Raw genomic sequence first — 17,518 nt, 5'->3', positions numbered from 1 at the left:
TTTACTCTTCTTTAAAATGGGTGCTATACTGCCTTTTCTTCAGTCACCAAGGACTCCATCTGATCACCATGATGCAAGTTAGGTAAGTGGGAAAGACTCCTCTTACCCTTTAGTGAAATTGGCAATGAAACAAGTGCATCTAACAACAATCTGCCCTATCTCATGAGCATATCCAATTAACTCTCAGCAATCGTAATGCCCATCATAACAAATAACAAGTATGGGTGATGGTTTTACTATCTACTCTTCATCCCCTGCACTCTCCTTGGTTTCTTAAGATTTTTTTCTGCAGAAACTTTAACAGCATACCAGGAACATTCTCGCTTCTCCCCAGATAAAAGCTTAACAGTTTGTTCTGATTTAGCCAAACAACTATTCTATACTGATACAGTAATTGCAGAATGAATGTGCATTACAAAGGCAGCAAGGTATTTTATCATTCCCAAATTCAAGGTTGTCATAGCTCACATAGCCACTAGTAACAGAATAAAAACAAAGTAACACACGGCTTATCATTTTGTTCCATTTCTCACAATAATAATAGTTATCTGTAAATGTCTCAGTCTAGGTCTCAACAGAGATTTAAAATTGAACTAAAACCAATCACAGTGGTTAGGTTCAGCTCTCTCATACTCACTTTTAACCACATATAACACCAGCTACTTCCCCAAAGATTAGGTTTTAAAACCAGGAATTGTTTCCCCTTTCACATTACATACCTCTTCAGAAGCAGAGGATGTGTATTCAGCTTGTGCTGGTCTTGGAACTGAAAGCCCTGCTCCTGGTAAAGACACATTGGACAGACGCCTTTTCCTCACTCCACTACAGTTATTTGGAATCTTGAAGGCACACCGCTTGTGGTAGTTTAATCCACAACCTGAAATAAATGATTTTTCAGACCAAATAAATAAATAAATAAAATAACAAAAATAGTATCTGTATTTTGATGAAGTAGTTGAAAAACAGGATCCAATCGAATGGTAAAGAAACAGACTGTTCTGTTAAACTCTCTTATCTTAGTGTTCTTGATGTGATTCATGGAAACAGCTTTCTTTAATTATTATTTTTTTGCACTGCTGGCTTTATTTATTGATTTCCAGTAAGTGCAACTTTAGAATCAAGGTATAAGACTCTGAAGCAGATGATCTCCCTTCTCTCTTCTCCTCTCACCGGGAGGCTTTCATCACTCTTTTGCTCTGGAGAACAGGAGCCAAGGAGCAGGGTTGGTACCTGTCAGCAGGCTACAGAATGTTCTGCAGCCAGCTGGATGAAAGCCATAAGCAATGGGATTTCCCTTCAGGAGTCTCTCCAAAGAATGTGCTCCTTGTGCAAGGAACGCGTTTGTCAGCTAGATATTTATTCAAAGTGAGAAACAAGTACAATTATTAAACTGTTTGCCCAAGGTCACACTCAATTTGCATTAAAGTCAGGATCAGTATTCGGGTTTCCAGATGCAGACTTCCAACACTACTAAATACTACGTGTTTCCATACTGAACAAGATGCATTTTCCTCTTCCATATCTGATACAAATACCCACAACAAAAGTACGACAACAAAAAAATCCCAGACTTACCTTCACATTTCAGCCCTTGTCGTACCAAACCCCACAGCATCTCTCCGCAGTAGTCACAAAAAGTAGGAGCCTTGTAGGAATGCACATAAAGTGCATGAGGACGAATCTGGAAATCTTCAACTGTAGCCAAAGCTTTTAAGAAATTGCAGAAAGTTATGGTTCTTGTCATACAACCAACAATACGTCATTTCCACATACCCTTGTTATAAAATGGGAGATTCAAAGAACGCTAATGAGCTGTTTACATATCGGTATTATGCCGTATAACATTTAAATACACATGTTGTGTGGAAAACTATTTTCAGAAAGCTTGTTTATTAAGGAAAAAATTCCATCGGGCTTTGTAGGCTGACAGCCAAAACTAATCAACAGTCTGAGCTGGGATAAAATACGCAATTTTCAGGGTTGGTTGGGGTTGTTGTTTTTTTTTCCATTTCATGTTGAAAGGGAAACTTCCCTAATTAAGTTAAGAAGGAATTATATATATATATATATATATATATATGTATATGTATGTATGTATGTATGTATACATATAATAAAGCTTGTTTGTATGTGTATATATATGTGTGTGTGTGTGTATGTATATATATATATATAGTAAAGCTTGTGTGCTTTGTGCATGTATATGTATATATATATATATATATATATATATATATATACACACATATACATGCACACAAGCTTTACTAAAACCAGCTTAGAGGTAAATAACTGTTAAAAACTTCATTTTCAACCTGTTCAGTAATTTACAACATATTCAAACCAAGGACAGGTTAGACTTTTATCTTCTACAGGACTTTCTCAGTAAAAAGTTCTTAGATTGAACTTGTCCAAACAGAACTATGGATAGAGTTTCCATGGAACACTGGAAACTTCACTTAGACCTCCTTCTGTTTCTTAAACAAGCACTAATACATTTAAAATGAGTTTTTTTCCTCTTTCTCTGGAATGTAAAAAAAAAAAAGAATTTATGGCAACATTATGTTCCCTAATGGCTATTATTCTTTGATTACAACATATAACAACACTTAATACTCAGATTCCCATGTCTCGGTTTTAAAAATCCTATTGAAAGAGATTTGTCTTCAAAATGCCTCAGTTTCTCGTGGTCTGTCTCTCTTTATAAGGAAACTGTCAGAGATTGTCATGAAGAGACACACAAAAGTTTCCCCAATGTGCCATTAACCAGAAGCAATGAAAAGCTCAAACCAAGATGATCAATTACTGAATATCCTAAACTTGCCTAGAACAGCGGGTCCTGAATTGCAGCCAAGAAACTCAGCCTTATGACTCTGAAAATCATACTTTATTGACCCGAGTAATAAATCTAATCCCAAGACAGCCAAGACTTCTGTCTTTCTAGAATGCAGCCTCAGTCTGGCACTCACTCCTCAAAGCCCTGAAGAACTGCTTAATACTGATCCAGCTTATATTTGCAATTTAACTAGCAAGTAGCAGCTGACTTCTTAGCTGACTTCAACAGAATATTTCTGAAACACAAACAGTCCAGGTTAGTCAGAGTATGTTTTGATGTTACTGAAGAGTACCACATGGCAACACCACCGCGGCTACAGACTTCATTATTTCAAAGAAACCGTTTTCAAACACTGCAATAACTCTTACGACTGTGTTGTTATGGGTATCATTCAGCAACTGCATTTATATGAAACTTTTAGCAATACAAACCATCAGCGCAAAAGCTATAGACTGAAAAAAACTGTCAGATCTAAGAAAAAGAAAACCAAGCAATGCTGCTGGAAAAGCAAATCCTGAATACTACCTGCATTTCATCTTCAGTAATTAATGAACTCAAAGAAGATTAAAACACGACAATGAAACAACAACAAAACTTTGTACTGATGCATCAGTACCACTCAGATTTTCTTGGAAATCTCTACCCCAAAAACACTGACCCTGTGGGAAACTACCTAATCAAAAGAGTTCAAGGCAAGCATGATACTAATAACCCATAAGGGCCCATGTTCTTTTAAGGAATTGAATGAAGTGCTGTTTCACTGTTAGAATGATACCTACCAGAGAGAACCACCTCCACAAGATCACCCTCATGTATTTCTTCTGCTGACGTAATCCGTTGCAAAATATTATCAGAGTTCAGGTCATGCCGGAAGAGGAGAATTTTGTCATACATGCCAAAGAAACCACACTCTGGGAACTGTAACAGAAAGTCAACTCCAAATTAACACACAGTTTTTGCTAATCCTATTCACAAACTGAACTTTTTTCTTTTTTAATAATAGCTATAGAACTTCTGCGTTTTAAGTGTCCTACAGGGGGGAAGAAAAAAAAAACAACAAAAAAACAAAACAAAAAAACCCCTGATCTTCTTGACTTGTTTTTTGAGGAAATGGAGCATTTGGGGTTTTTCTTTGGGTTTTTAATCTCTGACATGCGTAATCAGTCTGGCCAATCTGAAAACCAACACAGATCTTTAACTCCGCTTATCACCATCTGCAAGCCTCACTTTGCAGACATTCCGAGCAGCCAAGCAGTCTGCTCCAGACACCCCAGGAGCACCTGCCACATTTTCTTAGAGAGACAAGCAAAAAAGGCTCCACGCTGCCATTCCACAACAGTTCAGATTTGCAGACGCAAGAACTCAATTCATCCCAGTGACAGAGAGTAATACTCCAAGTGCATACAGAAAACAGATACAGATGGTCACACTCTGGAGGTGTTCAAGGCCAGGCTGGATGAGGCTCTGAGCAACCTGATCTAGCAGGAGATGTCCTTACCTACAGCAGGAGGGTTAAAACTAGACAACCTTAAAGGTCTCTTCCAACCCCAACCATTCTATGACTCTATACAGTACACAGCACGCTACATTTTCATGACATTGCACTGAAAATAGTCTTCTTATTCTGTATTTGCTCCACTCCCTAAAATTTATTTAATTTATTTAATATTTATTTAATGCAGAACACAATCAAACTCAAGGTATGAAGAAACACATGCGAGTGCTTGACAGATGACAGGAAGCATGAAAAGAAAGCACAGAACAGCATGCGACAAACTTTCAGTTGATTAGGTAGGAAACGGACTACAGTTTGGTAATTTAGAACTTGCATAGTCAGTAACAGGGTCTAAACTGCATGAAGCCTGTGGTATATCAATTGTCCTTAGCTAAAGTAGCCAAAGACTTGTTTCTACCAAATCAAACACATAATGAAGGTATCCGTCCTGCCCATTGTTTTCACACTCCCTTCCCACTCAGAGAGAAAATAATTTCCTCTTTCCGGCAGCAGTTTCATCCAAAATATTAAAGTGGCCCTCTCTGTTTTGGTGTGCGCGTCCTGTACGTTTAGACTTTCACAATAGGTTTCTGTGGGATGCAGAGGCCTTGAGGGGCTATTTTACGTTCCTTACAAGAAGGTAAAGGGGTTGCTCGCTGTCCACAGCCTGGACTGTGATGGCCCCTTTTACCAAATCACAGCAGATTTTCCTCCAGTCCCACTAGCAGAAATATGTATTTGTAAATCTGGCCCTTCTGTAAAGCTACAAAGCCTTCTGTGCTCAACTACTAAGGAAATGTGTTATATTTACAGGATTTGAATATATGCTATGAGGTATTACAACTTGATCTCATGCATACTGTTTAGCCATGTATCACATTTAATATTAGCATCAATAGCAGAAAGTTACCACGTCCATGCTGCATTCAATTTTACTCCTCAAGACAGCTTCTAATTATAGCATATCAACAGCATCACGTTGCTGACTAACAACTCTAACAAAAGGGAGAGAAAGCACAAAAAGAAGCTATCTGCCTGCAGATCAACCTGATACTTCTTACTGACACTGGTAGTTAACTTCAGCTGTCAGGAGGGACAGCTGATGATTCAGAGATGGTCTGAACTATTGCCTCTTTGTTCTCAGTTCACAAACTCACCTACAAACCACACACTCTATGGACCATCTATGATATTTCACAGATTTAAGACTCTTCCTTCTGATAGAGATACATCTCTTTTTCTCATTCCTCAAGTCCATAAATCAATCATGCAGCTGACAGAGCATCCCTGCACGCTGGGTGTAGGGTATTCCACTCCAGTAACTAGACACAGCAATCACATACAAAAAAGCATGTCTTGTATAAGCTACAGATGGATACTCAAATCCTCTTTGTGACAGCAAGTGTAGTCATTAAAAACACAATTTACTCTTGCATTCCTTAGAAAGGACCATCAGCATTAACTCCAAATTTTGTAAGCAACACTGTAACGCCTGTAATTAAGGTCTGGGTTTCATGTAAATTGCACACTTAGACTCAAATTATTTCTATGGAATAAAAGCATTGTAAAAGAAAAAGCAAAATCATCCATTAAAGACTGCTAGCACAGTTGGCACCAACATCCTCAAACAGCCCCACATTAATTAAATTGACCTTTTAAGCAGTTTGTTGGGAGTGCAGATGATGCTGCGGTTACATGTTTTACTGCCCTCATCTCTCAAAAAAGAATACACCTACACGTGGATGAAATGACTTGTCTGTTTTCACAACCATAACAGCAAAGCCCATAGAAGGTAATACCTCGATTTACAAACACCATACTGATAAACAGCAGAATTACAATCCAAAACTGAACAAGACAAACAGAATTCTGTGCTAAGAGGTATTGCAAGATGTCTGCATACGAGTAGAAAAAACAGAGTGAGTGAAACCAAGCTTCAACAACTAGAGTGGGTCTGCAGCCTCAGCAGCTTGTGTATTCAGGTGCCAGCAACTGGGGAAACTGGGATCCAGAAGCCACTGCTGGACTGTGCACCTGAGCCCAGCATATTTACATGCATACGATACCACTGCCAGAGCTACACTCTGAACTGCCAGTGGGAGCAGGATGAGGCTGTTAGTACTGCTTGTGCACACACAAGTGCTCAGTGCAGGAACACAGCTGTGTTTGTGGCACCCCTGTGCCTGTGCCCACCAGGAGCACACGGCCTCACTGCTGCCTGAGCCTGCAGCTGCCTGCAGGCTGACAGACTCAGCCCTCCCTAACCACACCTTTCACATCTGATAAACAAGTCCTGCTCTTCCCTTGCATTCCCCTGTTAGAAAAGAACAGATCCTACTGCACAGAGCCCCTGAGCATTCCCTTCCTTACGCCTGAGCTCGGACCACACTTGTCAGACCGCACACAGGCCTGAGCACCCCGAACTGGCTGCCCTCTGCACAGCCGGCCCTGAGCAGCACAGGTGGCCCACCACAGCCCAAATCTAACATGCCTGGCTAAGCTCTGGGGCTCCTGGCAGCCCTGAAGCACTCTGCTCTGCTCCGCTCCCCAGCGCCACCAGGAATACAGCATTCCTTGCTGGCACCTAAACCAGGATGCGTGTGGACTGCTGGCCAAGAATAACCTCACTGATTAACACAGGGATTTTTTTGTTGAGGTGTTTTCTCCCCCCCTCAAGTAACATCTCTTAACAGAATGTTTATACTAACTTGAACTATACTCAAGTTGCACACTACCAGATTTTGCTCTCTTGTAGCACAGCACAGTACAGTTTTATAGCTGTCCTTATGCTGAATTACATGAAGCTGTTAAGGAAGAACACTATGGAGCTCCTTTGATGCGTTAAGAGCTCATAATGTAAACTTGAAGACAAAACTCAAAGCAGAATCTTTTTAAAGCCTGTTTTATTTTACAGGATTATGTAGCTATTACTTTCCTGCCTAAAAGCCCAAACCATCTGCACAGTCACTCAGAAGACAAACTGCTAATCCCAGTTATCACTGTGTTTCCTAAAAGCAAAAGGGAGACCGTTCCCAGTGCTAGCAGTTCCAAAAGAGCATCTAACTACAGGAAATCACTCGCGGGAAGTCTACGTATGCGACTGACTGTGCCAAGTTCATCTCTGGTACACCGATATTAACATGCATGAAGAATACATGTGGTCCTTTGTACTGGGGATGAACTAACACTGTTATCACCAGTGCATTATTAGGGTTACGCTGGGAAAAATGACTGGCATCACTCGAATACTTAAAGTAAGTGTTACAACATGTCTAGTTTTAAATCGATAGCGCATTACACCGTTCCTTTTCCCCAGACGAATGCAACATACAACCGCCAGTATTGCTGGAGCAAAACACAACTGGGTTTTCTTTCTATCTTGGCAGTAACTGAAAAATCCTCCTAGTTCAAGTTCCAGGACTTACTTTACGAAGTTCTGGACCAGTTGCCAAAAATTCACACTGGGGAAAAGCGTAGGCGGATATTGTTTCAAGATCCAGTATCTCATGACCCATCATAACTCAAAACAAATGCTTCAAATCACTGGAAGTTAATCCCCAAGTCTAATGGTGCAAAACACCCATTACCTTGGAAAGTCTCTTGGTTCACTGAAATCACTCCCATCCATTCTCCTGCATGCTTTTGCAGCTATCCACTCCCACTCTCTAAAATCGTGTGCCAAATCACATTATCACACAGAGAACGAGGCTTCAGGCATGGTGCATGAGATACTTCCCCCTCCGGATGCCTCAGGACAGACATACTTGGACTACTGCTTGGCTAGGTTTTCCAGCACAGAAACCTATTAACACACTGCAGATGCTCCACTGCCCCGCATATACTTCTTCTCTCTGCCCCCTAACCCCACATTTTATTGAAGGCCTGTTTGCTTCTTGTGCCCCAGCTCTCTTACTCTGCTGCCTTATTTAGCTCATGCAAGAAAGCAGATGGCAAGTCAAGAAGGCAGACCAACAGGGAAAAACATTCAAATACAGCTCATGAGTACAAAGCATGGTTTGGATTAATTTTAGAGCCATTCAAAAATAAGCACTGTGAACCATTACAACGTTAATTTGGCAGGTTGGGGGAAAGAAAGGTGGTTACAGTATCACTACCTTTTTAGTACACCAAATTACTACAAATGGATCTCTGTAACTCTCAGAGTAAGGTAGACCAATTGTAATACGATCCTTGCAATAGGATTTTTTTTACTTCTCGGTATTTTATTAGTAAAACATCTGTTAACAGTTTAGAAATCATTTTAAGCTTCAAGTCAACACCTCCACCACAAACGGGTTAGATAGTTTCCCATTATTACGACAGTGTCCAAACCTTCAGAAGACATCTCATAGTCATTCCACATGTTTTGGTCTTTTCACACCATTTTTTACCCTCTTCAGCAGACATTAAAGAGTCTGATTCCACACGTCACTATCTAACTAAACCATTGTAGTTCAGTTCCATCAAAACTGAAGTTCTTTGGTATACAAATAATACAAGCATAAAGTTAATTGTCACTTGGCTAGAAATGATTACAGCATTACTGTGTGTTTTACATGTCAGGTTTTTTTTTTCTCTAATTTTCAAAGCAAAATGTTTGGATATTGTGATTCTGTGATACATCTCCACAGCTTTTGTCCCCTTCCCCCAAGTGTAGCTCATCTTCAAAGAAAACTGACTGGTTTTCCAAAGAATCCACAGACTTCAGTCATAACTCAATTATCAAAAATGAAATCTTACCCAGATTAATTAAAATGAGAGGCAGAACAACCAAGGAAGCACGTACATACCAACAGGATCACATGCAACTCGGTTATTTCAAATTTGCAACCAAGAAATACTATGTACCAGGACCACGACACAAGTGCAATTGAACTACGAAACCACAGAAGTAGAAAGACTCACAAACAGATGTAAGATGCAGAATTTAACTCCTTTTGAATGCAACTAAACCTGCTGTGACTGTTTTCAACACCTTATACAATTCAGAGCACTGAATAAGAGAGTAGACGTTAAGCACTGGGTAAGTTGCTATTAACAATCCAAAGCCTGAATTTAGGCAAGGGAAAATGACATATTGCAGCACAAAATAATCAGAGAATTAACATTAATAAGATAGCATTGATAAGAAGAAATGTGAAGTAAGCAGTGACACCTTAAGAACGTATAGAGTAAGAAAGATGACCAAAAAATCCATGAAAAGAATAGTGAAAAAGATTAAAGTAGAAAGAAGTGCAAAGAAAGATAGGAATCTAGGTAGTCATAAGATTATGAAAAAAATCCAATGCTATGAAATAGACAATTACTAACGCAACTGAAAGAGTGATCAAGTTTGATGACCAAAAATGAGGACAACAAAAATGTTATTCCCAGCAACTCAAAGACAGCAAACATAGAAGTAACAGGAATCGAGATGAAAGCAACAGATGCAAAATACGCATTTCAAACTTATACGTTAGCAAAGGGGAGAATTTCAAGGCCACTACAAAGATGTAAGTGAAAAAACAACATACAGAAGAGATGATTTGGTGACAGCAGAACTGCAAATATTGTTAGTGGAGTGTCAGTAGGAAAAAGACAAAAGACAAGACACAAGGGTAGCAAGGATGAATGGAAAACTAGAAATATAAAGGCAGGGAAAGATAAGGAAAAGAGTGACAAAGAAAATTTGGGTTGGCTTTGGTTTTGTTTTTTCCTTTTGAATTAGGAAGTATCGCCACAAGATGTTATGAAAATACAGAGGGAGGCTTATTAATCAGTAGGACAGAAGAAGTGCCCCCCCCCTCCCTTGACTGTAAGTGGGTGCAGTGAAATGGAAAAAAGAAAAACTAGATTGGAAGATTAGAAACAGATTGTAGAGGCTGGCAGCGTATCAGCACTCGAGTCAAAGAGAAGGCAATGGTAAAAAGAGTGATGACAATTTTGCGCAAACAGCCTGAGATAGAAGAGTGAATGGCCTATTTCAGAGCAAAACATAGCAAGGCCATTGGAAGAAAGGTATGTAAAAGAGGAGCATGAGACTGAAAGTGAAAAGGATGAAGTACAGGTTAATCGACAAAAAGGGTAGATAAGTTTCAAAGTCACAAAAGTAAAAACATTTAAGAAAAACTTGTCTTGTAAATACTCAAGTTATTCAAGTAATAAAAGAACAATAAAATGTTTTTCAATGACAGCTTTTACTTTAACTAGGAGAAATAAGTAAACTGGAATAAAGCACTCATAACACCATATGCCATCTTACATAATTCTCAGCTTGCAGACAGTGGTGCATCACCACATGCAAGCTTCTAGTTCTAGACTAGCAAACAGCATGTTCTGCTTCTTCATATCCAGAACAAACAGTGTTTAAAGGCAAGATTAAGAACTTGTCTCTGTAATACTTTATCACAGTGCAAAGTCACATTCTGCCCATCTACAACTTTTACAGTCGTCTCTCTGCTTTTAAACACACCTCTTATTCCTATTTGTTCTTGCTTTGGTTCTTCAGACTCTCCCTGACAACTGTACATCTGGTACTTCAATATACAACAATCTACATAAGGAATGAACAGAAAAGATGGATCAAGACTAGGATCGATAATCTTCTCAAGCATCCCTATCGTGTTTAAACCCAGGCTATGCTGAGGACTTCTTTGAACCATTCCAATATGCAACACCATTAACATAGCAATCCTCAAATTCAACTCGAAAAAGCAGTTTTGCTCCTCTCTTGACGTACAGGACATTTTTGACAGAGCTGTGAGGCACCTCAAATCTTCGCACTGCTCATCACCCTCTTCTGCAAATACATGTCTGCTGCTTCTTTAGTTTCAGTTCTGCTGATGCTACTTTTAAGCACCCTTTTGCAAACACTGAACAAGCTGCACAGAACAGCAGCATCTGAAACAGGAAGCACAGCTGATTATCACCAACACAGAGAGTCTGTCAAGACAGAAAACACTGTGAAAATGCATTAGGGAAACACAGTGCTCAGTTTCCAACCAAACTGCTCCCTCAAATAAGTTTTGATCAAGATAGGCAGAGAAATACAAGTCTGAGATATGATTTAAATGAGTAAGGAGACTTTTATTTAGTCCTAGTAGAGTAAGATACCATTCAAATAAGAAGACAAGCTATGAACAACTCCAAATATAAAAGATATTTCTCCTTTTCCATTAAAGAAGCGCAGCAGTAAATAGCAGGCTAACTGCACAATTATCACAAGAACCAACTACAATATCCTAAAGCTGATAACCAGGAATTGGTCAAGAAAAGAGTTTGAAAGAGTCTGAGCTAGCTGCAGAATGCCAGAGCAAAGGGAAGCTTAAACACCACTGAACATCAAAGGCATGCCCAATAGCTTCATGTCCGCCACTGGAAAAAACAGACAGCCATATGCACAGCAGAAGAACACTGTTTACAGCTTTTTACACAAATCAGAGATTTATATATTAGCACTAACACATTCTGTATGCTTGCAACAGCCACTAGATCTATGAATAAGACACGGGCAGGACGTATTACTGTCAGAGAGAGGGTGGAGGGAAAATATTGCCACTTGTGCACCAGTTGCAGAACTACTCATGAAAGATGAATCCAACATATGCACTCATTGAGTACTGGTAGCATCAGCTGTAGAGCATGCACTGAAACAAAGCCAGATGGGAAAAGGCAAACTCTGATCCCAAAATCTTTACCAGTTTTGCGGTAGATTAGGCTCAGCATGTAATAAGCTCCTTAAGCCATAACAAGAAATTGAGCTAGAGAACGGAAAGGAAAAGTAAGTGTGAATATATTTCTTTTCATCTTTCTTCAAGAGAGGAGACAGGATATACGCACACACAAGAAGTCACAAAGAAAGAAAAAGGCCCTAAAATGGCTGCAAAAATTGCACCTAATGCATATAGTACAGGATGGGGGAGGAAAAGAAGAAGAAAAATAGGTTGACCCACATAACTTGTCTGTTTAGAAAGGCACTAACATGATGAAGTACATTGTGGTAAGCCATAAAATTATTATGAAATCAACTTGCCTGCCAACTAATTTGTAAACATTTGGAAGATGCAATAGGTTGTGAGATGGGGAAAAAGATATGCAAGCATATGCAAACAAGAGTTCATATAATATTTGCATTCAGTTTCTCTCCAACTATTAATGGAAAAACAACCACCTAATAAGACTAATCAACAAAAGATGCCAACCACTACAATAAAAGACATGGAGAAAGCAATTCCCTACAAATTAAGCACGCAACTTCCTTTAGGGACAAAAGCAATTATTTCATAATTAACTGCATGAAACAATGCTAAGCGTTTCTCAGGTTGGTTAGTAGTATCTAAGCTACCTACCATAAGCAAGGACAAAACAACAACAACAAAAGCTAGCATCATGTAAGTCTGCAGGCTCACAGCGCACTTCTGTAGCCACAATTGGTCCTCTGATTACAGCTGGCTATGCTGCACCAAGAATGCCTCAGAGCAGCAGGAGAAAAGACAAATTTAAGTAAAAACCCAATACTCTGATGACAGTCACTGAATGCAAAAAACACCTTCACTGCACTGTGGAAAGCAATCCTCAAAAGGAGTTGACTACTATGCTTGTTTTATTGGATTTCACAAGCAAGAATGCAACAGGAAGGTTTACTCCATTTAAATTGAAAGCTTCTATCTTGGGAGTCAGCTAAATCTCTTTGTGCGCAACTGCAAACATCTACCAGGAATCTTTGTATCAGACTCGCCGTGCATTTCACACAGATACTCCTAGCAGTTCATTACAAAACAAGTATTGCCATCAGCAGAATGTGGTGCTGTTATATCATACCTTCTGGTAAACTATAGAGCACACGAGGTCTTTAACAGCAGATAGGGACAGGTCCTGAGCTTCAATGGTGACAGTCTCCCGCGTGAGACCAATCTGCAGAAGAAATGAGACCCCGTGCATAGAGCCCCGGGAGTTGGTGAGGCTCTGTGTGCTGAAACTGCCATTGGAGAGGCGGCTGGAGAGCCCCGACAGGGGACTCGAAGACAAACTTGGTGTTTGTGGTGCAGCAGCATGACATGTGGGTGGGGAAAACTTCTGTAAGGATGGGGGAGAAGAGTCGTTTGCTGACATCTGACTTGATTTAAACTGTCGAGATCTCCCTAGTAGTCAAAGTCTAAGAAAAATGTGATCAGTTCTTGGTTTGAAATTAAAACAAGGATAATCCAACTTTCCCTTTCTTCGTTCAGTAAAACACCCCTGACCAGTAAAATGTATTCATCTTCCCTTTCATTATGTGCAAGCCAGAAGCTGGAAGTTGTTTCAGTTTAAAGGCTCTCTTTGCACAGCCACAATCAGCTGATCAGAAGCAGACTGCTCTTCCTTTAGCACCAGGTCCAGACAACAGGGGCTTACATAAAGGCCTCAGAGAAATACACCAGCTCTGTTGTTTTATATTTGTCCTTCATTTTTGTGTTAAAAATAAAAAATAGAAAAAAAAAGCTGGAAACGCAGATGGAAATAAGTGTTGGTCATTCATGAACAGTGTCCTCTCTCATCTAACTCCACAGACTGTATGCGAAATGCAAATCCATCTTCATGCAGATAGTCTTTGAGAATGAAAGGGAGAAAAAAAGAGAGAGAAGGGTATCCCTAGGAAACAAGAGTCCACGTGTCTGATGAATCTCCTCCTTCTTTGGAAGACGTCTGAACTCACAGGACGTGGTTAACTCGGAGATCAGCAAAGGTATCCAACTTCATCTTCATCAAATATTTTAGCTCATGAAATGCGGAATTCCTGAAGACGCAAACACATTAAATGCCACGTCTAGATTCACCCAAATAACCTCCAGCATTTTGAAGCGTTGTACTCTGCCTGTAGGGAAAAAGATACAGTTATTTCACATGAAATGCAGCAAGTTCCACTGCCATTAACTCAACTCTGCTTTGAAGCAGAAGAATCACCAGTTCCATTTGCTCAAATTAGTAACATTTTCTACTTAAAACTTGAAATCAGTCTTTTTATACCGTGTGATATGCAAAACACATCAGATTTCTTGCTGCCCAATACATTACCGCATCTTTAACTAACAGCAATTTAGAATCATAGAATGGTCTGGGTTAGAAGGGACCTTTAAAATCACCTAGTTCCAAACCTACAGGCAGGGACACCTCCCACCAAACCAGATTGCTCAGAGTCCCATCCAGCCTGGCTCTGAATGCTTCCAGGGAGGGGGCATCCACAACCTCTCTGGGCAGCCTGTTCCAGTGCCTCATCACTCTCACAGTAAAGGATTTCTTCCTAATATCCAATCTAAATCTACCCTCATCCAGTTTAAAGCCATTTCCCCTAATTCTACCACTACATGCCCTTATAAAAAGTCCCTCCCCAGCTTTTCTGTAGGCCCCCTTCAGGTACTGGAATTTAGCAGAGCAGAAAAGAATTAAATTAAATTAGAGTAAACCACAGCTCTGCTCTGTAGGCATATGTAGTGCTACTGGTGGGTAGGGAAGCAAATTTGTTAAATGCTCAGAACCATCCAAAAAACATAATGCCAAGGCTAGGAAAACCTGTATGTAGAATGTACTCAGGATACATTCTAATACTTCTATTCAAAACAACCTGAAAACATCCAGCACAAACCCTAACTACAGGAGAATTTGCATAGCATGCAATAGATCAGTTTGTCTGAAAAATAACACTTAATGCTTACATGTCTGATTACAATGGAATTCTGCCACAACCTTTTAAAGTAAATCACTTTATGACTGAATCCTGGATTTCTGTGATTGCTCACGACCAACTGCTTGCTACAAGATGCTGTGCTGTGCCATCTGATTCAGCACTTCGAGCACTGGCAAGTCAAACACTCCAACATCTGCATGCAACTGTATCTGGACCCAAGCAGATCTCCTGTATTACAGGATGAAGTGAGTCACGTTTGCACTTTAATACATTTGGCGGTGCATTGATTTTTAGCTGTAGGATCAACAGTTCAAACACCAGAGAACTCCATCATATTCACCCTTTAGTGCAAGGTCATGTCATATGTTTCTAACTACTCTCTCTGTTCTCACTTATTTTGGCCAAGTTGAATCAAAACAGGTTAATTAACCAGGACTGTGAATCACGCTTATTAACTTGATTCCAGCCAAATGTGACCACGATGCTTGAAAATAAACAGATTCAGATCGCCCATCCAATGTCTTTAAGGGAAAGAATTATCTGTATATGGTCCACATACACAGACATCATGCAGCACTCAGGTTTTAAAGAAGCACAGAACCATACAGGACTCAAAAACTATTAGATATTCTTCATTCCCTGAAGTACAAAAAATAATTAACAAAAATAAATAAATCCGAGACATTGCTAGAATTACATGGAATTTCTGAAGAGGAGTGCCAGTTTATCACATGCAATATAAACTATCACAGGAGGAAAACCAACTTCTTACACAGGGTGATAGAGACAGGACGAGATGGAGGGGAGATTTAGTAGTTAGATGTCAGAGGGAAATTGTTGACTCAGAAGGCAGTGAGGCACTGCTGGCACAGCTGTGCAGAGAAGCTGTGGGTGCCCCATCCCTGGGGGTGTTCAGGGTTGGACAGGATGGGCCCTGGGCAGCCTGAGCTGGTGGGGGGGGAAGCCCACAGCTGGGGTTGGGGCTGGGTGGGCTGTGAGGCTCCTTCCTACTCAAAACTGTTCTGTGATTCTACTCTCACTAGAGCTGTGGCTGCTAACTGGTAAAGGACTCCATTCAACAGATTACGCACTCCTCCTATTCTCCAGCAACAGAACCACTCCACAGCTCACTGCCACTGTGTTCTAAAAGGTTCATAAAGGAACGAGGCCACATCAACTGCAGCACTGGAAGGAAAAGACGATGAAAATTCCTAACAGGGCTCCAGAAAAGAGAACAAACTGATACCTTTGGGATTTTCAGCACAGGTATCTACACAGTAATTTCTGCAAACACCCGGGAGCTGCCAGGCTGTTGGCAAAGACACTTCAAAAGGCCACATCTGCCCTAAGGAGCACGCTAACTAGGGTACCCGTGGAAGACATAAACAGGAAGAGAGTAAGGGCAGCAGCTGTAACACTGAGGTACTTTTCTCAACAAAGCCTTTAGTTTTGCTTGAAGATGACTTCATTTGCGTTCACGGATACCGAAGACAGCAAACACCAAGCCTTAAGGGTTGAACCGAAAATGAGCAATACCTAACCAATACCATAGGAGATGGGAAAGCTGCGTGATGTGAGAGGGTCTGCTCCGGTAAATTAGTGCAAACGTGCAGCCAAACCTCAGCTACGCCTGCCTCACTGGAACGCTACCTATATTCACTACAGGCGCAATGCATCTGCATGCAGAAAGCCTTTCCACGCTGCACACGCTCGCACGTAAGCCTGCCACGGAGCTCATTCCGCTACCGCACAGGACGGGATGGACCCGTCTAAGGAAGGAAACCCACAGGCGCTGCCCGCTCGGTAAACGCGAAGCACGGAGCGGCTCCGGGCCGCGAACGCAGCCGTACTTCGCGCCGCATCGATAAGGTGCCGCACGATCCGCCGCTCGGAGACGACGCGGCCTCGGTCCCGCACGCCGCGCAGCGCCGTCCCAGCTGTGGCCGCCCGCAGCCCCCGGGCAGGGCCGTGCCGGCGGCGGCGCCGCTCCCGCGGCGACAGGAACTTTCCGAGTCCGCCTCCGCCCTTCCCCGGCCCGGCGGCCCAGCTCCCGGCCCGCCCGCCCGTCGCTCCCGGCCCCGGCGCCCGGCGCCCCCCGCCCTCACCTGCCGCTCCGCCGCACGCCGCCCGCCCGAGGGCCGCAGCCGCCCCGCGCACATCTCCCCCGCCGCGCAGCCCCGCGGCTCCCCGCACGCACCAGAGCAGCCCGGGCCGGGCTGCGGCGCGGGGGCTGCCGGGAGCTGTAGTCCCGCGACCCCGCCGCGGCTCGGGGCGGCGCGAGGAGGCGAACTACAGCCCCCGGCGCGCCCCCCGACAGCGGGGCGCAGCCGGCGAGACGGCGCGTGCGCGCTCCGCCCGACAGAGTTTCCGTTACTTTCCTCGGCCGTGGCGGTGCCAGCTGGGAGCCGCTAACGGGGCGGGTCGGTGCCCCAAGTTCCCGCTCCCGCCTCGCCTCGCCTCCGCAGCCCCTCGGCTCCCGCCGTGCCGTAGTCCGGCCCCGCCACGTACGGCCCCCGTGGCGTCCTCACGGCTCCTCACGGCTCCT

At 42.1% G+C, this 17,518-nt stretch overlaps 1 protein-coding gene across 1 annotated transcript in view; it reads right to left on the bottom strand.

Annotated features, from left to right (window-relative positions):
* The window catches only part of PRKD3 (protein kinase D3), a 39,791-nt gene extending 22,583 nt beyond the window's left edge, over positions 1-17,208 (bottom strand). Inside the window, exons 1-5 of the mRNA XM_072332982.1 lie at positions 17,079-17,208; positions 13,131-14,163; positions 3,616-3,754; positions 1,576-1,707; positions 720-877 (exon numbers count right to left, since the gene is read on the bottom strand). Coding sequence (XP_072189083.1) covers positions 720-877; positions 1,576-1,707; positions 3,616-3,754; positions 13,131-13,421 — 720 coding nt within the window. The 5' untranslated portion in view covers positions 13,422-14,163; positions 17,079-17,208. The remainder of the gene's footprint in view (positions 1-719; positions 878-1,575; positions 1,708-3,615; positions 3,755-13,130; positions 14,164-17,078) is intronic.
* Positions 17,209-17,518: the final 310 nt, after the last annotated feature.

Source organism: Excalfactoria chinensis, chromosome 3, assembly GCF_039878825.1.
Source record: "Excalfactoria chinensis isolate bCotChi1 chromosome 3, bCotChi1.hap2, whole genome shotgun sequence".
Classification (NCBI taxonomy): domain Eukaryota; kingdom Metazoa; phylum Chordata; class Aves; order Galliformes; family Phasianidae; genus Excalfactoria; species Excalfactoria chinensis.
The sequence above is the reverse complement of the archived record's forward strand: the minus strand, read 5'-3'. Positions and strand labels throughout refer to the sequence as shown.